Source organism: Sapajus apella, unplaced genomic scaffold (genome assembly GCF_009761245.1).
Source record: "Sapajus apella isolate SASKATOON/1434 unplaced genomic scaffold, GSC_monkey_1.0 scaffold6, whole genome shotgun sequence".
NCBI classification, from domain to species: Eukaryota; Metazoa; Chordata; class Mammalia; order Primates; family Cebidae; genus Sapajus; species Sapajus apella.
The window spans coordinates 19,137,068-19,150,306 of record NW_022436946.1 but is presented as its reverse complement, the minus strand read 5'-3'; the positions used below and the strand labels follow the sequence as shown (position 1 = coordinate 19,150,306).

Here is a 13,239-nt window from a genome sequence, read left to right as displayed (position 1 = left end):
CACCAAAATGACCCAGAGGTTGACAGTCTAAGACATTAAAATGAAAGAGGAATACAAATCTTATGAACTTAAAGCCACAACAAATACAACTCACAAATAAACTCTGCAAGTAGACCCTCCCCCCACAATACTAATGGCAGGCAGCAGCCATGAGATGTTTAACTTTAGGGAAAACTCAGCCACCTCTTCCAGCTGTATTTCCTCTTCTTCCATCTTCACCTGAAAAGTCACACAGCAAATGACCAGAAAGAAGGGGAGTATTAGTGGAAACTCTATCAATCAGTGCAAAGTAGCTGTATTTGAACTTATATGGTGAACCAGTGTTACCAACCTTTATTGTGAGGCCCTCAGAAGATGCAGAATATAAAGCCACTTTGGTCTTTCTTCACCTACAGTATCGTACAAATGATGGAAATGATCCTTTGCAAAGGTGGAATGGAGGATGGAAGCTTCACTCTTTCTCAGTCCCTAGATTATGCTCTGCTTTTGAATATTTTGTACTCAGGAACAAAAATACAAGAGTGCAAAAATGGCATAATTCAATCTGTTCTAATTTGAAATGTCTAAATCAACTAGTGATGGGGTAAAGTCTAATGATGTAAAATTTGTTTTTAGCTTTATATTGGGAAATAAATGTTCAAGGTATGATTCGGTTTGTTAAATATGGATTTTCTTCCCGGCCGGGGGTGAGAGATTGGTTCATTTAACTAGTTTAATATTAAAATGGTGAGTATTTAAAAATAATCTTTGAAATATAACCACTTTCATAAAATTCTTTAAACAAGAACATCTTTTCACAGTTGGGTATTTCTTAATATCTGATGATTCAAAAGAATGAATATGGAAGTTTAAAACTAACAAATACTGACTGAATTTTGACTCAAGGGAAAATATGGTGAGAATAAAAATATTGACTCTTTTATCAAAGGCAAATCACTTAACCTTTACAGGTTAATTCCTAACATACACGATTTTCCTTCTTTATTAGGAAGATAGTGTCAAATCTAAGTGTTCAAAAGGCTTACTTTTTTAACCATTCATAGTATTTTTCAGAGGTAAGCAAGGAGCTCAGAGTCTTTATCAGAAGTGAAAAATGAGACACAGACATTTAATAATCTGTTAAGAAACATCTTCCAACTCCTTTGGTCAACATTTAATTCTCTAAATTATTCATCTTTGCTATTCCTCAGGTAAACGTTTTAACAACTGTGGTTTCCCCTACAATGCATACTCACTGAATTATCTTTACATTTTTCTTTAGGTTTGCTTTAAATTTTGTGACTTATTCTATGTATTTAGTGTCCACAGAATATGAGGCACTGAATCACCAGGCCACATTTAACAAAATAATCAAAAATATATCGTACATGTTAATGCTGGCTTAGGAGTGCAGAGGTAGTATACTTGAAAAAAATCTGCCTTATATAGGAGTAAAAATCCTCAAACCAAACACCTAATTTTAAATAAAGGAGCACTAAGAGGCCCATAGTGTTACATAGTCTAAATTTTCAAAAAGCCATGTTTCACTTTTCACATACGTTTGTTAAAGACATCAGAATAGTATGTTCCTTATAAAATACTCTACAGTGACTCTTTTATATATAATTACATAATTTAAGGTTGGGGAAAATACTATCTAAAATTCATCTGGTCTCCAAATGCTACAATAACAGAGAGATAAGGAGCTTTTGAGATTAAACTTACAAACGTTAGGAGTAAAAGGTTACGGATACATCCTCAGAGATTCAAGAACACACTTGGTTTCCGAGAGAAATGATGGTACTAAGGAATTCTACTAATACACATCAAGAACAGTTATGTCCACTACATCCTAAGTTCTGTATCACAACAAAAAGGTTCCATCCTAAAGGATAGCATTAATATCTGTTTGCAAAATGGAGAGACCTGTATGGATTGTTATGGGCAACACAGGTTCCCTCCTCCCAACTCCTTCTGTTAAAAATCTAGTATGATCTAGATATTCATCAAATAATCCTACAATTTTGCTCCCAACTTAGAATGTGTGGACCTGGTCAATGGGTTTGGTTTCAATGTAGGAGAAATGTCTACACTTATTTCTCATGCACTAAAATGTCGTGTGTGTGAAAATGTGCAGGTACTACTATGTTGAGGGTAATCAGTGGTGAAATGTATGCACACATTTACACTCTATATTAGGAAAGGTTTAAGATAAAGCGGATTGTGTTGACTCTACAAACTGAGTTTATGTAGGCATGCCAGCAACTGCTTCCTCTTCCTCTAGTTTGTCATTCAAGTCACAGTCATAAGAAACATTAAAGGAGGTGGCTTTAGCCTCCAGGTAGCAGAGGGATAGAGCCAGAGGAAGGGAAAAGGCGAGAGAAAAAAAAACTGACTGAGAAGCAGACAGAAGTAGCCCGAAGATGAGGATAAGGGAAGGAATGAATGAAGGGGAGGTGATTGGGACATAGTGCTGCACACCAGCAGGGAGGAAGGAGACCCAGACCTTGGGGAGGCTGGGGAAAGCAAGATATCCATCTTCATCAAGAAGGGAGGGGAAGCCAGAGGGAAAACATTTGGAGAAACTGAAGGAGAAGTAACCAAACTCAGAATCACTGTTGTCAGCTGCTTTAAGAGTCTTCTCACGGATGGGAGAAGGACAATCAGGCCGAGAAGGGGCTATGGCAGAATCCAAGACCAAATCAGGCATAGCCACTTCAGAATCCCCCTGCTCTGATGTTTCACCCGTGGAAAGGTGCTCTAAGCTGTCTAATGTGATCTGGTCAGCCTCCCCAAAGGGGTCTTCCTCTGAAATGTCTGAAAGCAAGTCCATTTCAGGGACAGGTAACAGGTTTGGGGAAAAAGATGAAGCGCGGTGGATGAGAGGGGAAGGTGGGCACATGGAAACAGTCTATTCTCAAGCGCAAACCCATGATTGGATATGAAATTACACAACGGATACATTCAAAGGAAAAACAGATGCAAGAGAGAAAGAAGACAAAAGAAAAAATGAGAAGTTAGTGAAAACTTTTACTTTAAAGGAGGGATCATATTAACACAGTGTAGCTAGAAATGAATTCAATGATCCTTTTTTTTTTTTTAATACGAAGTCTTGCTCTGTTGCCTAGGCTGGAGCACACTGGCGCAGTCTCGGCTCACTGCAACCTCTGCCTCCTGGGTTCAAGGAATTCTTCCGCCTCAGCCTCCCGAGTAGCTGGGACTACAGGCATGTGCCACCACACCCAGCTAATTTTTGTATTTTTAGTAGAGATGGGGTTTCACCATGTTGACCAGGATCGATCTCTTGACCTCGTGATCCACTCGCCTCAGCCTCCCAAAGTACTGGGAGTACAGGCGTGAGTCACCACGCCCAGCCTAAATGACCCATTTTTAAAGAGAAAAGACTAGACTACTTGTATCATAGAAAATTTATACATATTGACTTACTTAATTATTTTCAAACTGGTTGCAAATAGATCCCATGAAGCTCAAACAGCATTATTTACTTTTAAACCTGGTTGCTGACAGACATTCAACGCATTAGCAAAAATGCCAGTGTACCCCATTGTTTGCTGAAGACAAGCAGGACTGAAATTTAAAAGAACTTCTTCATTTTTTAAGGAAAATTACTAGATATGTCAAGTTAACTAGGCCAAATGGAACAGAGATATTCTGAAATGCTGAGCTCTTCTGTTTCAGATGTAAGCAGTCACTCTCCTGGGTGCCTTGTTAGCAAAATTTTAAATTATTTTGACAACTTGTCAGCAATTGAAAGAAACTTTGTTGGACACAATTTCTGTTATTTTTAACTGAATTCTCAACCAAATAATTTTTCAATATGATAGTTACACATTCTTTAACAATGGAATGGAGATGATTTGATGTCACTTGCTATAGGTAGCACTTGACCTTGTGGCACAAGACCGGGCCCATGTGGCAGTCCCTGAGACCTTCTCCATGCTGAGCCTCAGAGGCTATCGGTGCAGGAATTCCTGAGGCACTTGCAGCTACTTCATCTAGCGAGTCTTTATATATTTTTATGTCTTTAAAATTTTCAAAGTTAAAATTTAGAAAAAACTATACGGCCAGGCACAATGGCTCACACCTGTAATCCCAGCACTTTGGGAGGCTGAGGCGGGTGGATCACTTGAGGTCAGGAGTTCAAGACCAGCCTAACCGACATGGTAAAATCCCATCTCTACTAAAAATATAAAACTAGCCAGGCATGGTGGTGGGCGCCTGTAATCCCACCTACTTGGGAGGCCGGGGCAGGAGAATCGCTTGAACCTGGGAGGTGGAAGTTTCAGTGAGCCGAGACTGTGCCACTGCACTCTAGCCTGAGCAACAAGAGTGAAACTCCATCTCAAAAAAAATACAAAAATAAAATAGAAAACACTCTAAATCAATATGATGGATTCATTTGTTTTTATCTGTCCTCACTCCAATGTTACATGTAAAAATGTTGCTTTGCTCAGACACAGAAAAGAGATCTAAAATATTCAAAGGCTTCTTAAATCAATATTCAAATGATGTTACTGCCCAAGGTAACAAAAGGTAACAGTGACACATTTGAGAACACAATATGGGTTACTTCTCCATTTCACTATGGTGTACGCACAAGATAAAGCCAAAAGCAACACACCATGTTCTCACTCTCTATTCGCAAAACAATTACCCTAAGAATTTCTCCATTAGTTATAGATTATTAATGAAAAATACGTGTGTTCATAAAGAGTGTTTTCGGTCATGTCAAATAATTCAAGTCATTAATTAAAATTATCAAGATGCTACATTTTAAAATTTACTTGTAACCAACCAAAACTAAATTTCAAATCATCATAGCTTTTCTACCTCAGGGATTCAATTAGATAAGGGGATGATGAGGACAGTCAAAAAGACCAGTAAATTACTTACTTGCATTAAAATAATTTACATTGAAATATTCTGCTTTGAACAACAAGCAAACAAAGGTCAGAGACCCCTACGCATATCTGAAAACAGAAAAGGCCAACAGAGAACACAGAAACACTAACTTCAAATACTTGATTTCTAAAACAGAAAATACAACAGATAGCCTGTATTTAAGTAAATGTTTGAAAACACATACTGGGCTAATTTACCATACCTTTCCTTCAATGAGTTGCAAATGTGGGGCTTTAGTTGGGCTTCTCACTTCCCTCCTGCCGTCCCCATCTTGTACCACTGCAACGCTGACAACTCCAGGGCCATAAGCTGAAATCTCCCCAGCAGCGCCAGGAAAATCCTTCATAAGACTTTGGTCCACAACACCGATCGGAGCTAGTAAAGAGTGACAATTTAGGATTATTTTAGGACATGTGAAAAGTAAACTTTATGGAAAATTTCCCCCTTAAAGAGATAAACAGGCAGCATATAAACAATGAACAGGAACATAGACATTGCTTGAGCTCTGAAAATACCCACCATATAAAATAAACTCATTTTTAAACGTCTACCAAATTCTGAAAGTATTCAGAATTTTAACCAGGGTCTCAAATCAGAGGTACTGGAAGGCTATAGTCAGCTCATGAAACTGGCCAGTAGGAGGAGCTCTAAGACCAGCTTAAACGCCAGAGTTAGGGCAAAGAGAATTACAAGGTAAGCAGTATTTTAACTCTTTGGACTTGTCTGATTTACTTCTGAATCTATCTATTTGCAACAAATGATTATGTAATTATTAAGATGATTTGCTCCATTAAGTTTTAAGAATTGCTCCATAGAGGAAACTTTAATTTGAATAACATCCAAAAGATAAAATAGCAAGTAAAAGACAGTTAAGGTAAATTTTAGAGATTTTAACTTCTATGTTTACGTTTAATATTTTTTCATTTTTTAATCTGCTTCCTCAGTGTCTCAACATGAACTATGGTAAATCTATACATAGTCACCTCCCTCATCATCCCAGCAAACCTGGCCTGCATGTGCTCTCTTCTTTTCTACAGATAGACAGAAATGTATGCTGTATTGAAAATGCTGTCATATTGCAGATCAAGCCAAGACTACCTCAAACATCAGCAAGGCAAAGCGAATAGTAGGTGGCAAGACTTCTGTCCATCTGGAGCTCCTCCACAAACAACCGAACTAAGATGAGGTCATTTCATTTGCATGAAAAGTACTCTACAGACACCATGAGGTTTCCTCTAGTTCCATGCCCCAAGGGAAGCCTGGTCAACACAAACACCTTTTGACTGCAAGCTCTTGGAGGGAAGGATTGTGTGTGAACAGGACTGTGTGTGAACTACCATAATGAACTTGAGAGGCCTCAAGGACTTTCAATACATGTATCCCAAGATATGTCTCAATCCACAGCCTTCACCTGCCCTGTCCAAAACTTAATTCTTTCCCAGCCTTGCCTCTTTCACAAAATGCTCTTCTCATATTTACACCCATTTACTTGAGCTAGGAACCTGGATATCTAGGACTCTTCCTTCACCCCTCAACACCTGCACGTCCAACAAGGTCCTTGTATAGATTTCCCAATGTGGCCAGTTCTTTCCATTTCTAATTCTACCATCTTGACTTTTAAGATTTTCCCAGCCCTTAAGTACTCATACTTTGTTTGCAAGCCCATACCAAATCATAGCCAACATTAGAATAAATTTGCATCTTACATTAAGTATATTTTCCAGTGGATTTTTTTTAATTTAAAAAAAAAAACTTCTAACAATATTTAAATTCCCTTGGAAAGTATATGGCTATGATTCTTTTGCTTACAATTATGATTGCTACATACCTATTATACATACTACATACTACACACCTATTATATTACATACATATATATATATATATATATATATATACATATATACTCAGAAATTTTGCAAAATGAGAAAATCTGACCACGAAATGGCTTCAAATGTAATGGTATTAAAATCTGAATGAATATCAAATTAAAAGTTATTAAATAAAATTGAAAAAATGCTGACTTTGCATGCTTTTAAAGGCTTATTAATTTCAGCATGCAGTGTTTTACATTTTGGAGCCAATACATTTATTCAGGTCTTAAACACTTAAACATCTGAGAAGCTTGTAGGCCCTGGCACAGAACCCAAGATACCAAATGGCTAATTAGCCTACTACCACCAAAAGGAAAACCGCCATCACTTTCACCTGGACCATTTCTAGCCAGCTTGCCTGCTTCCTTGCTCAATCTAATTGTTCTCTTGCATCAAATGATTTTTCAAAAAGATAACACTGCACTCTTGTGTGCACACAAACCCTTCAATGATTTCCTACAGCACATGGAATAAATAAAGACCACATTCTTCACCATGGCCTGCAAGGCCCTGCATGGCCTGACCCAGGCTTACCTCTCCCTCTACTTCCTAAGCTCTGACTACACTTGCCTTCCTTCCATTCCAGTTCTCCCTTGCCTGATAGCTTCATCGTTGCCACTTCTGCTACCTGGAATGTTTTATTATTAGATATCTCTTGTCCTTTCTGTGGCTTCCTCCTTCTCGTCCTTCAAGTCTCAACTGACCTGGTTCTTCCTCAGGCAGGTGTTCCTTTCCTGACAATCCCAATAAGGAGTGTCCTGTTTCCACTTTCAGAAAACTTACTGGTTCCCCAACTCCCAAATGCATCTTGGTTGTTCATTCTCTTAAATGACTGATTTTCCTTCTTCAGGGTTCTATTTTCTAATCTCAGAGGAACCCCCTGTCCTAAAATAGCTGTTCTAGATTGATTTTCATTTTGGTATTTGATCTTGAGGTTGAACCCTGATTTACACGTGCTATGTAATCACAAGAGTATTTATTTTAATTTGCCAAACTTTAAAGTGAGGCTTAAATATCTAAATTATTCCAGCCTTACTTAAAAAGAAAACACAACACATGTCAACTACAACAACAAAAGGTATGTTGATAAGTGGTGGTGAAGAAAATAAAACTCAGTGCCAGGTTACGGCCCAGCTTTGCTCTGGGGGGAAAGAAAGGAGAACATAAGCCCTAATCAAAGAGTTCACTGGCTGTCTGGTCATGTATTGGCATTAAAAGCCTCCTATTTTTCACAATAACACAATAATCCTTTTGATGACTTGCCCATCTGATGAATTACGGCCTCCAAAACACAAAGGGAAAAATAATGGATTACTGTGCCATGTTTGTTGTTTTTCCTTGTGAAAATCATTGTTTTCAGATACAGACCTCCCATAACCCTCTGCACTAACTGCCCATGCAAGATGGTGGGTTTCCTTGAGGACAGTTTATACACCTCAAAGAAAATGCTGTTTTACTGCTCTTTTTAAATGCTAAACTTTGCCATATAAGAGTTATAGAGCCTCATAGTTTCAAACAAACACTGAAAACAGACAGTGTTCCAGAAAGAGCAATGATTTCTCTCAGGGCAGTAAACAACAGTGACTGCATTTATTCAGCACTTGTATAAATTCTCTGTGGCAAGGGGCAAGGCTTGTGAAATATTTACATGGGTTGGCACATTTTTCAGATTTACTTGGAAAAGTGCTCAGTTGTTGAAGAGCTAAAAGACACTTTAGCAGCTAATGTACATTAATAATTAACTGAATTTAAATCATTTAAACAATTTCGGAAATTCGTTTAAAGCATGGTTCATGATCCCCTTGCATACTTCAGGATTTAAAAGCTATTTACCAAAATGCCCACCAACAAATCCTGGCAAATTTCTCTATGTGTCCACCTGCATTTGTTTTCCAAGTTTTTTTTCCTAGGAAAAGTAGATTAAGGCAATGCATATGAATCCGTCACTAATAAGAAATCTTTTTTTATCTGTTAGCATTATCTGGTCTGTTTTATCCTAATTATTTAAAATATAAGTTGTTTGAGTTTATATTTCAGAAAAATATAATAAACAAGAAAAAAGTTTTCTGCTAATAAGTAGTAGTAAAATATAATTTTCAAATTTAGTATTTTATATATATATTTTTTAGTTTAATCAAACTAAAAATGTTGGAAAACTATTTCTTTGGGTAGAAAATTATCTACACAAATCATTTTCTATTACAAAGAAAGAAAATTCCTTCATAAGGCATTCTAATGTAAATTTAACCTTAGCTCTTTTATAGAAAACCTCGATTAACCCATTTTGGATCAGGTAATTTTTATATACATACATTTTTTTTCATGTGTAGTTTATATAAAACATTTCATATGTAGTTTATGCAAAACTATAAAATGTAGCTAGTTAAAAGTCTAATAGAAAAAAATTCACATTTATACATATTTTCCCGTGGGTTAAACAACAAATAAACACATTATATTTCCTTTTTGTTAAAATGCTGTATTTAAAATGAATCCTTTGAAGCTACTAAACCCTTCTCATATGACGGAAAGTTTGGTAAGTTTCAGTAAGTTGTTTCATTCATGAAAATTTGCTGAGGCAGGCAATCAGGTACAGACCTCCTATAACCTTCTGAATTATGGTTCTTCTGAATTAAGGTTCATATGCTACCATAGCAAAAAACCCTGAGAATTACATTTTGCCATCAATTAACAGGTTCAGGAAATTGAACCACAGAAAACACAACGCTTAATCAAGAGAAATCAGTAAAGCATGTGTGTCCAACATCTCATGAATGAGAACTCTTAAATGAATTTGTGTGCACTGACAGTAAAGGTTGAGTATCCCTTATCTGAAATGTCTGGGACCAGAAGTGTTGCAGATTTCTAGCTTTTTTATATCTTGAAATATGCATTATATATAGTTACCAGCTGAACACCCCAAATCTGAACATATGAAATCTGAAATGCTCCAATAAGCATTTCCTTGGAGCATATGTCAGTGCTCAAAGACTTTCTGATTTTGGAGCATTTCAGATTTTCAGATATGGGGTATTCAACCTGCTTTACAAAAAAAGTATGACAACATCAAAAAAGAGTAACAACTCCAAAACACAACAAAATTATTTTCCTGTAGGCATAAGTAACGGCATTTTATTTTCTTGGGAAAAAAAATGGCTGTCTCTGAAGGGTATTTCTGGTGGCTTTATTAACTGGATTAACATTTCCTGACCTCACTGGATTAGAGAAAGATGAATGAAATTATCATAAATGTGTTTACCTCCATCTAGACTCCTGGAGACCCGTTTACTAGAAGTGCGATCAAAGTGTGGTGCTGGCCTATCTATGAGGGTGCTGGCCTGGCGGGTTTGTGCTTGGGTGCGGCCACTATAGCGGAATTTGGACCCCAAGGTCAGGAACTTAGCTTTTGGTGGCTGCTCTGGAGAAACAAGCCTACAGGACAAAGAAAAAAAAAAGGAAAGGGGAAACAAAATTAGACTTTATGGATTTTTAAAAACCTTAAAGCTATGTACTTTCATATTTCATTTTAAGTATGATTACTCAAAAACTAAACTTTCTAGAGAACGTTATTTACAAACCCTCCTACACACACAGCTTTATGTTGGTGATGAGTAAATCCACATTCATATATTCATGAATAATGTTCTTCTCAACCTAAGCAAAGAAACAGCTGTTCTCAGTATACCAAAGGTTATTTATTTGTATTAGCTTAAATCATTTATATAAACACATCTGAATTTCTGCTTCTAGCTATAAGAGCCAAGTAACAATCCATCACCATTAGTAATTCTTAATATTTATGCCTATTTCTGCTGGGGAGAAAACATCTAACTCAGGAATCTGTTCCATCAAGTGATTCTTTCCCATGGAGAACACACCACACACACAGTGGATCTGTAGAGATGGCTAACATCCCTTCGGCCAGCACAATTCTACTGCTTAATCCCTGGGTTCATAATGAATGAACTCAAACTTTCTTGATGTCAAACACTTCCAGGCTTATGCAAAAGCATGTTTTTAGTAAATGGGCCAATCTTTTTGGGAGTTCATCTAAAATTATTTTGCTCTCTTTGATCGAAAGTTGATAAATAACAGAAACACAATCTCAGAGCCCTTGTAGAATTTATTAAATAAGAAGACTTTCGCTGGCAATTCAAAAACATGAAGAATTCCACCAAAACGTTTCCTATAATTTGTCATGGAAGAGTGATTCCTTAAAGAACTCCATTGATAATTTCAAGTATTTCTAAGACCTTCGGTACAATTTTTTTAGAAATCACCTTCTGCAATAAAGCAATGAGGCGATCCAAGTCAAGGTGAAGTTAGATGTGACAAAAACAAAAGGCAATCCTCTGTCAACTTAGGATTCTCCACAGCATTCACCCAGGAAAACAGCATGTTATAATCAAGCTAGTAAAAGAAGAACTAACATACGCTGGCTTTTTTGGTTCCAATCTATTTGTACAGGGTAGCAACAGTGTTTCTTGAAAACGCCCATTTTCTGCCAATAGATTTTCTTTTTTTTTTCTTTTTTTCTTTTTTTTTTGAGATGGAATCTTGTGCTCTGTCGCACAGCTGGAGCGTAGTGGCACAATCTCGGCTCACTACAACCTCCACTACCCAGGTTCAAGCAATTCCCCTGCCTCAGCCTCCCAAGTAGCTGGGATTACAGGCACGCACCACAATGCCCGGCTAATTTTTTGTGTTTTAGTAGAGACGGGGTTTCACCATGTTGGTCAGGATGGTCTTGATCTCCTGACCTCATGATCCACCCACCTCAGCCTCCCAACGTGCTGGGATTACAGGTGTGAGCCACCACGTTCAGCCCCATGGTTTTCAAAGGAGACATAGATACTGCTGCTGAGAAAGTGCAATCTGACAATGGCCAGTGTCTCAAATTGTACTTGAGAAAGAGCTGCATATTCTTAAATCAGAATGCTGAACAGCAGAAATTTACACTTGCAGTGTACAGGGCAAGGCAGGGGAGAGCATTAGGACAAACAGCTAATGCATGCAGGGCTTAAAACCTAGATGATGGGTTGACAGGTGCAGCAAACCATCATGGCCCACATACACCCATGTAATAAACCTACACGTTCTGCATTTGTATCCCGGAAATTAAAGTAAAATAAAAAAATAAAAATTTACACTTGCTCTAAGACCTTGTCTCTGAAAGAATAACATCTAAACCACTACAAGACATCTATCATGTCACTTTTGGAAATATAAAAACTACAAAAAGGAACTAACCTTCACAGAGTATTAAAGGCCTAGAGCAAAAGAAATTCAACTTTTACCTATTTTACTGCTTAAGAAGTACATTATCATTTTAGTTTTTTAAAATCCTGCCATTATAAATCAAATAACATTAACATTTATCTATAGACAATAAAGGAACATTTAAGAAAAATGCATGTATCAATTACCAACGGTATAAAGGTTTCTGCAGTGTTTTCACTTGGGATTATGCTGCTTTTACAATGCCAAGTTTAAGTGGCAGTTTCATGTCAAGCTAGAAGACGACGATGTGAAATTCTAGTTCACACACACTCGTAAGAACAGCAAGAGCACTAAGAAAAATACAAGGAAGAATATCCACTGCAAATACAATTGGGCAGTACAGCACAGTGGGTATACTTCTGTAGCTCCACTTAAACGTGGAGCTACATTATCGGGGTTTGAATGCCATTTCCACCAGTTGCTACCTACATGACCATGAGCAGGTCTCTTAACTCCACTGCTTCTCAGTTTCTCCAATGTAAAGTGTCCATAACAGTACCTGTCCTATAAGATCTGTTATTAAGCTTAAAAGAATCTCTGCACAGCTAGGCTAAGATTCTTAAAAGAATCTCTGTACAGCTAGGTATTATCATGCCTATAATCCCAGCACTTTGGGAGGCCGTGGTGGGCGGATCACGAGGTCAGGAGTTCAAGACCAGCCTGACCAACAACATGGTGAAACCCTGTCTCTACTAAAAATACAAAAATTAGCCAAAGTGGTAGCGCATACCTATCCAAACTACACAGGAGGCTGAGCCAGGAGAATCGCTGGAACCCAAGAGGTGGAGGTTGCAGTGAGCCAAGATCCTGCCACTGACTCCAGCCTGGGCAAGAGTGAGACTCCGTCTCAAAAAAAAAAAAAAAAAAAAAAGAATCCCTGTACAACACTGAGAATGGTGACAGGCTCTATTAAATGCTCCAAGAAAGGGTATCAGCTTTATTTATTTATTTATTTTTGAGGCAGAGTCTTGCTCTGTAGCTCAGGCTGGAGTCCAGTGGCACAATCTTGGCTCAGTGCAACCTCTGCCTTCCAGGTTCAAGTGACTCTCCTGCCTCAGCCTCCTGCGGAGCTGGGATTATAAGCATGTGCCACCAGGCCTTGCTAATTTTGGTATTTTTTATAGTAGAGATGGGGTTTCCCCATGTTGGTCAGGCTGGTCTTGAACTCCTGGCCCCATGATCC

General features: G+C 37.7%; 1 protein-coding gene across 39 annotated transcripts in view; it reads right to left on the bottom strand.

Annotated features, from left to right (window-relative positions):
* The window catches only part of EPB41L2 (erythrocyte membrane protein band 4.1 like 2), a 225,776-nt gene that overhangs the window by 41,174 nt on the left and 171,363 nt on the right, over nt 1-13,239 (bottom strand). For 38 of the 39 annotated variants that reach the window (XR_004267794.1, XR_004267795.1, XR_004267796.1 and 35 more), the window contains exons 11-12: nt 10,036-10,208; nt 5,105-5,277 (exon numbers count right to left, since the gene is read on the bottom strand). Coding sequence is in view for 35 of the 39 variants with exons in the window: in XM_032274787.1 (XP_032130678.1) it covers nt 5,105-5,277; nt 10,036-10,208 (346 nt within the window). In the remaining 4 variants the exon portion in view is untranslated. Of the gene's footprint in view, nt 1-1,150; nt 2,891-5,104; nt 5,278-10,035; nt 10,209-13,239 lie in introns of those variants that run through there. The other variant, XM_032274799.1, reaches the window with a different exon arrangement.